The following is a 15338-nucleotide window of genomic DNA, read 5'->3' on the forward strand; positions in this document are numbered from 1 at the left end:
CAAATCATATTTAAGTGCCTGGCAGAGGGTTCATTGAACCATCTTCATAATAATTCTATTATTCCAATCTTGTACCGTGCTCGGAAAAAACGAACACCTATATCTTTCAGTGCGAGTTCTGATTTCCCTTATTTTATTAGGGTGATTGTTTCTCCCTATGTAGATCAACATCAACGAAATATTTTTGCATTCAGAGGAGAAAGTTTGTGATTGAAATTTCATGAGCAGATTCCACTGCAATGAAAAACGCCTTGTTTTAATTATGTCCACCCCAAATCCTGTATCATTTCAGTGACACTCTCTCTCCCCTATTTCGGAATAATACAAAATGTGCTGCCCTTCTTTGAACTTTCTCGGTGTACTCCGTCAATCCTCTCTGGTAAGGATCCCACATTGCGCAGCAGTATTCTAAAAGAGGGCTGACAAGTGTAGTGTAGGCAATCTATTTAGTAGACTTACATTTTCTAAGTGTCCTGCCAGTAAAACTCAGTCTTTGGCTAGCCTTCCCAGCTTATTTCTTTAATTCCTCTCTGTCTTGATTCAAAATGGCTGCAGGGTCAAAATGGTGTCTGTTCTTTTGGACATGTCTGTCTTCGACATCTTCGTAATGCGTGTGCTGTGAACACTCCCGTCGTCCAAGATGACAGCAGTCACGTTTATAGGACTGCATGCTTATATTCCCTCTTGGAAAAGCAGTCAAACCACCCTATCATACTGTGACTGCCCTACTAAGTCACCTGACCTTAATTCCATAGAAAATGTGTGGGATCTAGTCATTGATCACTGGTTTGAGCTGGATATGGCAAACCTGAAGAAATTTTTGGGTTCTCTTCCTTGCTGAATTGAGACCATTATTAGCAGTATGATTCCTGGGAGCAACTCAGTTTTTCTCTGGTGTGTTTATATATTAGTATGAACCTTCTAGAAAACTTTCATGCCTCATACTTTTGCACTACTGGAATATGCAGAGACTTGTCTATGGAGACTTAGTTGCTGTGCTAGATACTTCTGTTGCTTAGATTTTCTCAGTAACATTTTTTACATGGAAAATGCTATTCCCTTCATATGAACTATTTGTATTTATTCAACATCTGCTGTAAGTCATGTCTGTCCCAGTATGCAGTATTCTCACGTCCAATTATTCCCACAGTAATTCAAATGAAATTGACAATTACTGTTCAATTCATTAATTAGTATCTGTTGTTCAAGAACCTCCATTATATACCTCTGGACTCTGAACCAGTTAGGTGTCCGTGGCACTTGTGTTGAGACAAGTAAGGAAATCGCCATAATGGATCCACTGTCAACACACATCCTGAAAGATGACTTATAGGAGCAACTCGGATGTCATATCTCACAAAACTGGGATACTACTGTCCACCTCAATGAACTTTTAATCATTTAAACTTCCTTTACAAAGTAGAGGTCATTTCTTCACTGTTCTCAGATGGACACTACAGTTTTATGTTGCATCACTACATAATACAGCAAGAGAACTTGGTCCATTGCTATTCTTTTTCCCCTCCCATGGGGAACATGTCTGGGGTGTTATCGGGAATGTTCTGCATTCTTTCACTGACGAGCAAACAGTCTCGCCTTTAACTATATATGACGGTAGTATCTGTTCCCGAAAGAACACATACCGTGGATGAGCATGCAGCTTTGCTAGAAATGAAATGATAATTAAATAGACACCCTAGCTGCAAACAGGCGTTGATATACTTCACTGGGGACATGTTGAAAATGTGTGCCCCGACCGGGACTCGAATCCGGGATCTCCTGCTTACATGGCAGACGCTCTATCCATCTGAGCCACCGAGGGCACAGAGGATAGTTGAAAATGTGTGCCCTGACCGGGACTCGAACCCGGGATTTCCTGCTTACATGGCAGACGCTCTATCCATCTGAGCCACCGAGGGCACAGAGGATAGTTGAAAATGTGTGCCCCGACCGGGACTTGAACCCGGGATCTCCTGCTTACATGGCAGACGCTCTATCCATCTGAGCCCGAGGGCTCAGATGGATAGAGCGTCTGCCATGTAAGCAGTAGATCCCGGGTTCGAGTCCCGGTCGGGGCACACATTTTCAACATGTCCCCAGTGAAGTATATCAACGCCTGTTTGCAGCTAGGGTGTCTATTTAATTATCATTTCAGTCTCACCTTTGTCTTTCACTCCATTTTCCTTTCTTTCTTTCCTTTCTTTTCTTGTTCCTCCACTTTGGTGTTTGAGGATTCTCTTTTTCTTCTTCCTCCCTGTGTGCTCCTGAAGGCCCGCCCACGCATCTGACGCATAACAGGTGACTGGGTAACGTATAATTCCCAGCCCTGGGTCAACAGGTAGGGTTCGCACGTACCTCCTAGTACAGGCCGCGCCCAGAAAGGGGTGACTGCCTGAGCTGCAACCTTCCCACCTTCCCAAATTGAAGATTAGTCCCTCTGACAGGTGTTCGGGAAGTGTAACCTGAGGTGTGAACGATCACCTAAGGTGGGTGCGCCCCCTTCTGAAGGGCTCCCAGTTGGAAGGAGCACACCATCAGAGATGCTGACAATCATTGGGGATTTCCTCGTGATTAGTAAATCTACTTCCCACTCGAACACCTACAAAACATAAACATAATGAGGCTAATAATTCAAAGACCATTCCTGCTGTACCACAGTTCCTCGTGGTTTCACATACTGTAGATGGTCAGTCCTTCGCCACGGTAAATCCGTTTATTATTCAGAAAGGTGTAGCTGAAATTGCTGGCACTGCTCTTGTTTACGGAATGGCACTTTGCTTTTGGAAACCACTTCTGATTCTCAAGCACAACAGCTGCTTGCTGCTTTGCTCCTCCATGGTTACCTGTTCATGTTGAGGCCCATAGAACTGTGAATTCTTCCTGTGGTGTAATTTACACCAGCCTGCTCGACCGAAATCCAATCTTACGTCTCTGATCAGGGTGTCATTGCTGTCCATCGTGTAATGAAAAAGGTAGATGCCTCCTTAGTGCCCATCTGCACTCTCTTTCTCACCTTTGATAGAATGATGCTTCTGTCCAAGCTCAAAGCAGGCTATGAAATTATCACCATCTGGCCAGACATTCCGAACCCGATGCACTGCTACCAGTGTCATCGTTTAAACCACACTTGAACATCTTGTCGACACCCAGCCACATGTGTCACCTGTGGTAGGGATGTGCACGAGGGCCATTGTCCACCTTCTTCTCCCCACTGTATCAACTGCAGTGGTGGCCATGCCGCCACCTGTTCGGATTGTCCAGTGAGCTGTTCAGGAGGTCTGGGTAAAGAAAAAGGTACCTTATCAAGTCACTCGCAAGTTACTGGCTAGTCACAAACCCTGCGTTCTCCCGTTTGGTACCTATAGTTCTGTTCTTGTTTCCCTTCGCTTAATGAAGGACATCACTATGCGGACATGTGACCTCAAATTCACCTCTGAGGTTGTGAAAACACCCAGTGTCATGGTAACTTCGCCATCCCCCTGTCCAGCTGTGCAACAAGCCATCAAACTCTCACCTCAAGTGGCAAAGCCACCAGCTACACCCCGGTAGGCTGGAAAGGACATGAGGAGTACTCCTGTGGAGACTTCCTCCATCCCTCCAGCCAAACAACACCCGAGTCTTCTTCTAACCAGAAAGGCTCAAAGAAGTCCACCAAAGGCAAATGGTCCTCTCCTTCACCATCTCGAAGATCCTCATCAATGGTGTCGCCACGTGATACCTTAGCCTGGCAGCCTCCGTGTTGCCAGTGCGCACCAACAACCATTTTTCAGCATTGGACTCCACAGACCAACCACACAAGTAAGCTGATGCTTCTGTGGATTCCATGGAGCAGGATCTTCCTGCTTCTGTGTCCTGTAGTAGCGCCTCTTCCCCAGCTGTTACTCGGCAGCCGCCAAGGTGACGCCCCTACATCTCGTCCTCACTCTGATTCTCCTGCAATGGAACATTCACGTCCTTCGATCCCACAAAGAGGATTTATGGCTGCTTTTAGTGCAAAAGAGGTAGCTGGATTTCATTCACTAGTTCTTTTGATAGTTCCACACTTTCCTCCATCATGTGGGCCAACCTCTGACAGCTATCTGGAACCAAGATCCATTCACCAATTTCCGGCCTGACAGTAGCTGATGATGTTATTGTGGACCCTATTGCTATCTCCAACACCTTGGGCCACCATTTTGCAGAAGTTTCGAGCTCTTCCCACTATCACCCTGCCTTCCTCCGTCGGAAACAAGAGGAGGCAGCTCGAGTGATACCCTCCTCTTCTCCTAATCGTGAATGCTACAATGCCACCTTTACTATGAGGGAGCTAGATCATGTTCTCAGTTCATGCTGATCCTCTGCCCCAGGGCCAGACGCCATCCACATTCAGATGTTGCATCACCTTTCCCTTGCGGGCAAGCCGGCCGGAGTGGCCGTGCGGTTCTAGGCGCTACAGTCTGGAGCCAAGCGACTGCTACGGTCGCAGGTTCGAATCCTGCCTCGGGCATGGATGTGTGTGATGTCCTTAGGTTAGTCAAGTTTAATTATTTCTAAGTTCTAGGCGACTGATGACCTCAGAAGTTAAGTCGCATAGTGCTCAGAGCCATTTGAACCATTTGGACCTTGCGGGCAAGTACTTTCTGCTTAACTCATACAACCACATCTGGGCAGAGGGCACATTTCCTGGATGTAAGCATGAAGCCACCATTGTACCCATACCTTAGCCCGGTAAGGACAAAAACCTTCCTTCTAGCTACTGTCCCATCTCTATTTCCAGCTGCATTTACCAGGTGATGGAACATATGATTCATGCCCGGCTAGAGTGGTGGGTCGAGTGTCGCCATTTACTAACGAATGGACAATGTGGATTTAGAGTGCGGCATTCTGCAGTTGACCATCTCATTACTTTGTCCACCCATATAATGAATGGTTTTCTGCAGAAGTCCCAGACTGTGGCCGTGGTTTTCGATTTGGAGAAGGCCTACGACACCTGCTGGAGAATTGGTATCCTCCATACTCTTTACACATGGGGCTTCCGCAGGTGCCTGCCCTGTTTTCTTCGGGCATTTTTACAAGACTGAGTTTTCAAGATTTGTGTGGGTTCCGCCTGTTCAGAAACATTTATCCAGGAAAATGATGTGCCTCAGGGTTCCATCCTGAGTGTCATCCTCTTCGCTATCGCCATGAACCCTTAACCCTATAATGGCCTGTCTCCCACTGGGCATCTGCACTGTCCATTCCCTTTTTGTTGATGATTTTGCTATCTATTGCAGTTGTCCACAGACATGTCTCGCTGAGCGGTGTCTTCAGTGCTGTCTTGATCATTTTTACACCAGGAGCATCGACAATGGCTTTCGCGTTTCCACTGACAAAACCGTCTATGTGAATTTTTGGTGGCGCAAATGGTTTCTCCAACCATCTCTAAATCATGGGCCTGTTGCCCTTCTGTTCATGGAAACAACAAAATTCCTGGGGGCTCATGCTCGATAGGAAACACTCTTGGTCCTCCCATGTCTCTTACCTGGCAGCCCACTGCACACAGTCCCTCGATGTCCTACGTGTCCTCAGTGGTACTTCGTGGGGTGACAATCGAACCACACTCCTCCATTTGTACCGGTCCCGTTCGAAATTTCACTATAGGTGCTTTGTTTATGCGTCTGCATGACCGTCCCTGTTACGCCGTCTCAACACTATCCACCATCATGGCGTCCGTTTAGCCACGGGTGCCTTTTACACTAGCCCAGTTGAGAGTTTGTATGCTGAAGCTGCTGAACTACCACTGTCCTACTGCTGTGACTTTCTCCTCAGCCAGTATGAATGCCATTTGTCTGCCATGCGTGGCCACCACTCCTATGCCTCCTAATTGGATGATTCCTTTGATCGTCAGTATGGAACTTATGACTACAGCAGTTGAGTCCCATAGTGCTCAGAGCCATCGTCAGTATGGGGCTTGTTCCTCTTCTCTGTTACCTCCTGGAGTCCACTTTTGGCCCTTGCTTCGGCAGCTTAACTTTACACTACCTGCAACTTTCACAGTGGTGGTGAACCCTTGGTTTTGTGAAGTGACCCATTTTAACCTAGGCCTTCATTCACTTCCTAAGGACACTACTCCAGCGTCAGTCTATTGCCTTCAGTTTCATGACCTCCGCATGGAACTTGACGATAGTACCTTTGCATACACTGGTGGCTCTCGGACCGACTGTGGGGTCGAGTGTGCCTTCATCATTGGCACCCGTGTCTTTTGATATTGGCTTCAAGCACACTCCTCCGTATTTACAGCTGCGTTCTTCACCCTGTATCAGGTCACAGAGTACATCCAGCGACACAGGCTTTTCAATTGTGCCCTCTACTCAAACACACTCAGTGTGCTTCAAAATCTATGTGCGCAGTACACTGCCCATCCCTTAGTGCAGCGGGTCCAGGAAAACTGTCACTTGCTCACTCTTGGTGGAGCCAGTGTCGTGCTTCTGTGGGTTCCTGGTCATGCCAGTCTGCCAGGAAATGAGGCTGCTGACACTGCTGCCAAGGCTGCAGTACTTGTACCCAGCCCACGAGTACCTGTATTCCCTCCGATGATCTCTGCATTGCCATCTGTCAGGAGATGGTGTCCCTTTGGCGTCGCCAGTGGTCCTCCCTTCACGTGAGTAAGCTTTGGCTTATTGAGCCTCTCCCAGTGTCTTGGATGACCACCTCTCGGTCTTCCCGCCAGGAGGAGATTATTTTAACTCAGTTGCATATTGGGCACTGCCTTTTTTGCTAAGTGGCGCCACCCCACCACTTTGTACACATTGTGTCCAAATTTTAACTGTCCGCCACCTCCTGATGGAATGCCCTTTTTTTTTTAACCATTTACATTCCAGCTTGGGTTTGCCATCTCATTTATCAGCCATTTTAGTGAATGACGCGTGGGCTGTTGACTGTGTTTTACTTTTTATCCCCTGAAGCAGAATAGTGAAGGCCATTCAATTTTATTTTGGACCTCCATTTCTGTATGGTGTCTTTTCTGGCTCTTTTTCCCAAGTGCTTGTTTATAGCTATCTTCTCTTCTGTCAAATTGGGATTGACGCATAGTGGTTTAACTCCTCTCTGTGTTCATGTTTATAGTTCTGACTTGGGCGCGTATGACCCCAGTTGTTTTTTGCACCCTAAAGCAAAACAAACAAAACAATCTCCGTCACTCCTTGCCACAGGTCACGGCTGACAACACAAGGAAGGTAGTCCTTGTTTTAACCTTCCTAAGGAAAATTGGATATTGCCACTTGATTTACAACCATTTGTGTGGCACCATCACAGCCCTTAGACCAACTCTACCCCACATTACCAGGAAAGTTTTACTATTTGTTGGTTGGCTATAAGGATAGAAGGACTAATGACCATAATATTGATTCTCTCAGGAATTATGTTCATTAACCCAGTATGCACCACCTTCTGTAAACCTTTCCTGACAGCTTACAAATGCATAACCAGCCACAGGCTAGATCTTCACTCTTGAAAATATTTGCCATGAGATCAGACAATTGTGTAGTTTATTGGAGTGCTGTAGCTGCTCTGCTGTGCAAAGGATGAGTGGCCAGAAGATTATACATGGGGCTTCTCCTTACCTGAACCAACTTATTTAAAATTTACCATTTGAGATTAAGAAATCACAATTAAGGAAACTTGGCAGAAGACTCTTTATGGAGAAATAATCAGTCTGGAATAAAGGGACTGCAAGATTGCACAGGTCAAGCTTCATAATGAAATAACACAGTTCAGTACTGGATAGTACATCAGCTTATGCTGAGTGGAGGGCTCCCTGTGGTTTTCTTTCTTTCTTTCTTTTTTTTTAAAAAAAATAACAGTTAAGTTGGTTTCTGTAATCCTATTGTTTCTGCATGCTATGCAACCAAGAGCAAGTACAGTTTTCATCTCAAATGGGGCAACCCTTAATAACATTTATTCTGCTAGGACTGAACAAAACTATATGGATTTCTGTTCATATACAGAAACATAATGCTTAAAGCAAATGTAAAGCAATGTAAATGTCATAGTAAAATCTGAATTATTTTATGCATAAATTGTTATATTCAAGAGCAATATGTTGACATTCCATTCTTTTCAAAGATAAATATGTAATTAGGAATGATTAAATATTACATTGCAATATTATATAATAAAATTTTGAATAAATTCTGCGACAAGGTGAGTGAGAAATTTGAAGCAGTATGTACTGCTTTGCAAAACTTAAGTATGAGATAGATGAGATAATATAGCATATTAACCACTCAGTTTAAATGAATGAAAGTGTGGGATCATGTTGCCAGAGGTCTTTAGTTGTGCACAAAGTTGGATGTTACGTGGCACGAGATCAGCTTGACTGTAGTGCGAAAGGGGGTTGGCACCTCAACACGAAGTAGTTGCAGGAAATTTAGCCCAGGAGTTTGGTATCTCTTGTGCATAGGGAGCATTCCAGATCACAGGCACTGCTGCCCAAAGGAGAGGAGGTGGTTTACCATATTCATCTACAGCAGCAGGTGACATTGTGCAATAGGCAAGAAGAGGCAAATGTTAGACAGCAGGTGCAATTGCCATCACATTTGACAGTACTGCAAGGCATGCAGTCCTGCACTCCACAGTGGGATGGGTGTGGTCTCTTTGTCCGATGCAACCAAGTTGTGTTCCGTTGATACCCACACATAAGTGGCACCATTTGTGGATGGTCCCAAAAGCAAAGGGACTGGACCAACAAGGAGTGGGGTTGTGTGCATTTCTTGCATGAGAGCTGGTTCAGTCTGAGTTGTGATTCTGAACATACCTTCATATGGCAAGAGATGCACCCTGGAACATTGTCGAACATGATTGCTTTGGTGGTCCAGGTGTTATGATGTGGAGAGGCTTAATGTTGCATAGGCATACTGACTTCCAAATCTTTGAACATGGTACACTCACCAGTCAGTGTTATTGTGACAGTGTACTCCTTCTCCAGAAGTATTTTTCACAGATGTATTGGGTCCTAATGTTATTTTTATGGATGATGCTACATGACCACATCAAACAGCATAGGGGGACAAGTTCTTAGAATGAGAGGGTATTTGGTGAATGGACTGGCCTGCCTGTTCCCCTGACTTAAATTCCATCGAATACTTGTGGGATGTGGTAGGGAGATCTACTGCAGCATGTTGACAGGCAACAATGACCATCGAGCAGTTATCAACCACACTACCATTCCCTACCACAAGAACTCTAACATTGTGAACATCAAGGGAGCATGTTGCAGAGCAGGCATTGCTGTCCACCCTATTAAGAATCGTATCCCACATTTTGTAATGTCTGGGAGACCATCATAATTGTGGTGACTTCAGGTAAAAATTGTCTATGAATAAAAGTGCTATTCCTGTTCATTTTTTTGTATATTTCTTTCAGGTATCTTCTGTACTGTACCAGTTCTCTCTACGTGTGGTCCAAGTTTCATCAAGCTATGTTACTTGGCAGTGACACATCATGTGAAAGTAATCTGCACAGCAATGTATACTGTACTTTAAAATTTTGATGAGGACCAAATTTTTTTTACTTGTGAACTGTGGCATGAAGTTTGTAACTTTTTGAAATGTGTATCTTAGAATGTACTCAAAAAAAATCTAAAGTTTTCCTGATGACACTCTTTCTTTAACAGAGCAGAACAATAAGGGAGTTTGATGCAAACTTCACTGTGAAGCAGTTTGGTTTCAAAGATGTATTTGACTACTACAGTCAGGCAACACTCCACAACAAATTGCACAAGATAGCAGTACCTTTACTTTGCCTGAATGCGGCAGATGATCCCTTTCAGCCATTAGATGGTAAGTGTTATTTGATTATAGAGGCTACATCAATTGTAAGCTTAAAGTTGAAGCTGTCACTAGGAAAACTTCAATAAAATATAGTGTTTTTTTAATGTGAAAATCATTTGTGCCTGGTTTAATATTGATAAAGTCTTGGTGCAGAGTAAATAATTTAAGGATTAAAGGTAACAGCTCACTAATTAATGGAGGTGCAAATTCGTTGAAAGGTGCACAAACAAGACATTTCATAGCCCTGATGACGACCATGGAGGTAGTGGTCGAAAGCTTGGAGTTTTATCCTGATTTGACGCGGCATGTACACTGAGAGATTTTTACTCAAGAAATACGTCGCGAAAGACTTCGTAGCCATATTAGTTTCCTCTACGGGGAGGACATAGCGCGCAGCGTTCGTCACCTGGAGAAGCTGTGCCTGAAACAGTCTCAGTTGCTGAGCAATCTGGCTTTTTTACAACGCTGTCGTGACAAGGAGGTAGTACCGAAGTTTGCAGTCATCAAACACCACATCAGAAGCGCTGCAGTAAACAGAATTTTACGAAAGACCAGCCATGCTATTGTGAAGGAGAGGATACGTCATACCAGGTATGAACTAGACATGAACGCTCGCCTGTTATTTAGTTGCCATTTATTTCTGGCCGAAGTCCTCTCACCATTGGACTGGGAATGGATGGATATGACTTTGGCGGCACACCAACGAGCCAATTTAAGCAGGACTACGGTGAAACAGGCCGATAAATTTGAGCGGCTTAACCGTGATCAAGGAACTACTGGGTCCAACGGCATTCACCGCACTGTTATCAACTTCTCTGACAAGGAACTTGATGAAGCTACCATCTCGGCTCTCAGTAAAGGATTGAACTTTGCCCCAGCTCCACGTAAGTTACCGGTGGTTGAGATCATTAGTGGAGTGGAACAAGCAGTTCGTCATCTTCCTCAAGAAGCAGCGGATAACGTAAGGCTTGCTACTAGCCGGATTTTAGCGACATCCAAGCCGCCTAAGTCAAACATCAGCAGAGAGGAGAGACAAGGACTGAAATTGTTGCAGAAGGATGAAGATCTAGTTGTTTTACCTGCTGACAAGGGGAACGCCACGGTAATCCTCAATGCCACAGAGTACCATAAGAAAGTTGGATTATTACTGGAGGACAGCACATACCGGGTTCTCAGACGGGATCCCACATCGGCGCTCAGCAGGAAGACAAGGGAGCTACTAAAAAACTCTGGCCTCTCCGACGAACTGGTGAAGAACTTACGGCCGAGAGCACCTAGGCCACCAAGACTGTACGGTTTGCCAAAGGTTCATAAGGAGAACGTCCCATTGAGACCGATTGTTAGCGCTATTGGCTCTCCTACGTACAAGCTTGCAAAGCACTTAACTAAATTGTTGGCGCCTATAGTTGGTCACTGCCCACATCATATTAAAAATTCAAAAATGTTTGTTGATATCATAAAACAGATGAAGATAGGCCCAAGTGATATCATGGTCAGCCTCGACGTGGTTTCTCTGTTCACCAAAGTACCTGTGGATGACACATTACAACTGTTGGCTGCTCATTTCTCCTCAGAAATTTTGAAGTTGTTCTGGCATACCTTGACGACCACTTATTTTTTATACAGTGGAAATTATTATGAAATGACGGATGGAACAGCCATGGGTTCGCCACTGTCACCAGCAATAGCGAATTTTTTCATGGAGGACTTCGAAGAATGAGCCCTGAGCAGTGCTCACCTCCGCCCATCATGCTTCTACAGATACGTCGACGATACTTTTTTAATCTGGCCACACGGCAGCGACACGCTGCAGCAGTTCGTCGAACATCTGAATGGTGTACATCCAAACATAAAATTTACATTGGAGGTAGAGAAGGAAGGGAAGTTACCTTTTTTAGATGTGTTGGTAGAGCGAAAGCCGGATGGACGACTGGGCCATTCTGTGTACAGGAAGCCAACCCATACAGACTTATATCTGCATAGCCATAGCTTCCATCATCCGTCTCAGAAGAGAGCTATGCTGAATACTTTAGTACACACAGCCAGGACTATTTCCGACAAGGACCACCTCGGTCCCGAGATTAACCATTTGACGACTGTTTTCAAGAGGAATGGTTATTCTGCCAGTGAAATTAAATCAGTATTGTCCAAGAAAGTAAGACACGATGCCGGCCACATACAAGAAGAGGACCAACACATAGCGCGGCTTCCTTTTTGCGGTGCTACAACGAGCAAGATAGCCAGAGTCCTGAAGAGGCAAGGAATAAAACCAGTTTTCCGACCACCTAGGAAAATTAAGGAAATGTTGAGACCAGTCAAAGATAGTCTCGGCTTAAGAGTGCCGGGAATTTATACTATTCCTTGCGAATGCGGCAAGAATTACATGGGCCAGTCTGTAAGAACCGTTGCCGACCGCTGCATCGAGCACCAACGCCACCTGAAATACAGGTATTTTGGAAAAATCAGCGGTGGCTGAACATAGCCTGCTTAACAAGCATAAGATTTTATTTGAAGAAACCAGTGTAATAGCCCACACATCGAATTACTGGGACTCTGTGATCCGGGAAGCAGTCGAAATTAGACTTAGTGATAATAACTTTAATAGAGACAACGGCTATGCACGTAGCAACACTTGGAAGAGTGCACTGGATAAAGAAAAATCACAGAGAAAAACTTCTCGCACTTTACCTCCTGATTCAAGGGATGGCGCTGCAAGCAACGCGGGTTAGCAACTACATCTATGGAAGTAGAGGGCACCACTTCGCTACGCGCCATATCGCTGACGTATTCCAGCCAATCAGAAGCCGTCCTTTGCATATAAAAGTGGAAACCTCGCTAGTTCACGACAGTCAGTTTTAGCCCTGACGACGACCATGGAGGTAGTGGTCGAAAGCTTGGAGTTTTATCCTGATTTGACGCGGCATGTACACCGAGAGATTTTTACTCAAGACATTTCATACAAATCCTGGCTACTGAGTGTTCTCTCTCTCTCTCTCTCTCTCTCTCTCTCTCTCTCTCTCTCTCTCTCTCTCTCTCTCTCTCTCGCTTGAGCTAAAACATCCTTGCTAACTACATTGCACTAGACTGTTATATGTTCATACATCTACACCCGCATCTACATCAGTACTCTGCAAGCCCCTTGATATTGTGTGGTGGAGGATACTTGTAGTGCCACTAACTGATCCCAACTTCCCCGTTCCATTCATGAATGGAACCTGTACATGATGAACAATACCTGTCTTGTGGCATCTGTCACTGGACTTTTTTATGCATCTCTAATGCCCTCGCATTCAACAAATGATCTCGTGATGAAACACACAGCCCATCATTTTATTCTCTCTCTCTCTCTCTCTCTCTCTCTCTCTCTCTCTCTCCCCCTCTCTCTCTCCCTATCAACCCTACCTGTTAAGGGTCCCAGATTGATGAACAGTACTCAAGAACCAGTCAAGCAAGCACCTTGTAAGCCACTTCATAGTGGACAAATTACATCTCCTTAAGATTCTTCGTATGAATCTGTCTTGCACATGCTTTTCCCCCTATTTGTTTTATGTGATCATTCCACTTAAAGGTCACAGTGGATAGATAATCCTAGATATTATACTGTTTCCAGCAAGTGTCATCACTAGTGTAGTTATACAGTAGTGGATTTCTTTTCTTATCTACATTTATTTACATTCAGGGCCTGCAGGGCCTGTACCGTTCATCAGTCCTCTGCCGGTTGTTCTGCTCAAGAGTACTATCTTCTGGCATTGACGCTTTCTTTTAGGCATCCATATCATCTGCACACAGTCTTAAAGGAGCTTTTGATGCTTTCTGCTAGGCCATTTATATACATTGTAAACAATGACAGCCCCTTTCACACTTCCTAGGGGACCCCTGAAATATCTGTCAGTTTTATTTCCTTAAGATCAACATATTGAGTTCTGTCTTCAAGGAAGTCTTGAATTCAGTCTAAAATCTGGTTCAATATTTGCTAGTCTCTTTTTTTTTCCTTCTTCTTCTTCTTCTTCTTCTTCTTCTTTTCTCTTCACTAATCAAGAGTGTGGGACAGTGTCAAATGCCTTCCCTAAGTCAAGGAACATGGCATCAACCTGACTGCCAACAACTGCAATATTTGGTGTGCTTTGTAGCTTTTCTGAAAGCTTGCAAAATTCTGTCTTTTTTTTTATGTGTGCCTTTCAACAAACAGCGTAGAGATAATCACTCTCAAGATAAAGGTGCTTCACAGGTGTGTGTGTGTGTGTGTGTGTGTGTGTGTGTGTGTGTGTGTGAGAGAGAGAGAGAGAGAGAGAGAGAGAGAGAGAGACTGGTGGGTCACAGAGACAAGTGGAGGACAAAGACTAGAAGGGAGATATTGAAGCAAAGAGGGCTGTAAGACCATGCAATGGACTGTATGAACAATTCTCATATGTGCAATTCAGAGAAGCTGGAGATAGGAGGAGAGAGGAGTCCAGATGATATAGGTTATGAAGTATCAAAAGTGGCCATACTGAGCTGAACAGCATGCTATTAACTTGTAGCCTTGTTTGAAGTATAAATGCAGTTTGCTTGTGGAAAAGTGAAAAGACCACTGGCATGCAGGATTCATCCATAATTCCTTGTACAAGGCAACTAGAACATGGCTGACACCTAGAAATGGAAGTTAAGAAACATTGGCTGTTGTGCTTTTGAAAGTTTTAATGATGATTTAATATTAGAAATTAATAACAGATAGTGAATAAAGGACAGAAAGCTAAACTGTCAAAGAATAAATAGAAAAATTGCACTGGGGTCAGAAGAGAGACTGATACTGCTGGCAACGAAATTTGGAATCCTTACTACTTTAATAATATTAAGGATTTAGATCAAAGGTAGCTTAGGACCAAACTTATTGGTTACAGTATTGCCTGAAGTAGAGGGAAAATGAGGAAATATAATGAGGAGGTAAAAGAGTGGCAAGGGGGGGGGGGGTTGGGAGAACATACACAAATTATATGATGGCATGGGGGGAGATGTCAGGTGATTACAGGGTTATAAATACAAAATCAAATAGGGGTAATGCAGGAGTAGGTTTAATAATGAATAAAAAAATAGGAGTGCAGGTTAGCTACTACAAACAGCATAGTGAACGCATTATTGTGGCCAAGATAGACACAAAGCCCATGCCTACTACAGTAGTACAGGTTTATATGCCAACTAGCTCTGCAGATGATGGAGAAATTGATGAAATGTATGACGAGATAAAAGAAATTATTCAGGTAGTGAAGGGAGACGAAAATTTAATAGTCATGGGTGACTGGAATTCCTCAGTAGGAAAAGGGAAAGAAGGAAACATAGTAGGTGAATATGGATTGGGGGGAAGAAATGAAAGAGGAAGCCGCCTTGTAGAATTTTGCACAGAGCATAACTTAATCATAGCTAACACTTGGTTCAAGAATCATAAAAGAAGGTTGTATACCTGGAAGAATCCTGGAGATACTAAAAGGTATCAGATAGATTATATAATGGTAAGACAGAGATTTAGGAACCAGGTTTTAAATTGTAAGACATTTCCAGGGGCAGATGTGGATT

The 15338-nt window shown here is 44.1% G+C and overlaps 1 protein-coding gene across 2 annotated transcripts in view; it reads left to right on the top strand.

The window, feature by feature from the left end:
• LOC126260869 (phospholipase ABHD3) overlaps positions 1-15338 on the top strand; it is a 548197-nt gene that overhangs the window by 33945 nt on the left and 498914 nt on the right. For both annotated transcript variants that reach the window (XR_007546654.1, XM_049958300.1), the window contains exon 7: positions 9632-9797. Coding sequence is in view for 1 of the 2 variants with exons in the window: in XM_049958300.1 (XP_049814257.1) it covers positions 9632-9797 (166 nt within the window). In the remaining variant the exon portion in view is untranslated. The remainder of the gene's footprint in view (positions 1-9631; positions 9798-15338) is intronic.

Source organism: Schistocerca nitens, chromosome 1 (genome assembly GCF_023898315.1).
Source record: "Schistocerca nitens isolate TAMUIC-IGC-003100 chromosome 1, iqSchNite1.1, whole genome shotgun sequence".
In the NCBI taxonomy this organism is placed as follows: domain Eukaryota; kingdom Metazoa; phylum Arthropoda; class Insecta; order Orthoptera; family Acrididae; genus Schistocerca; species Schistocerca nitens.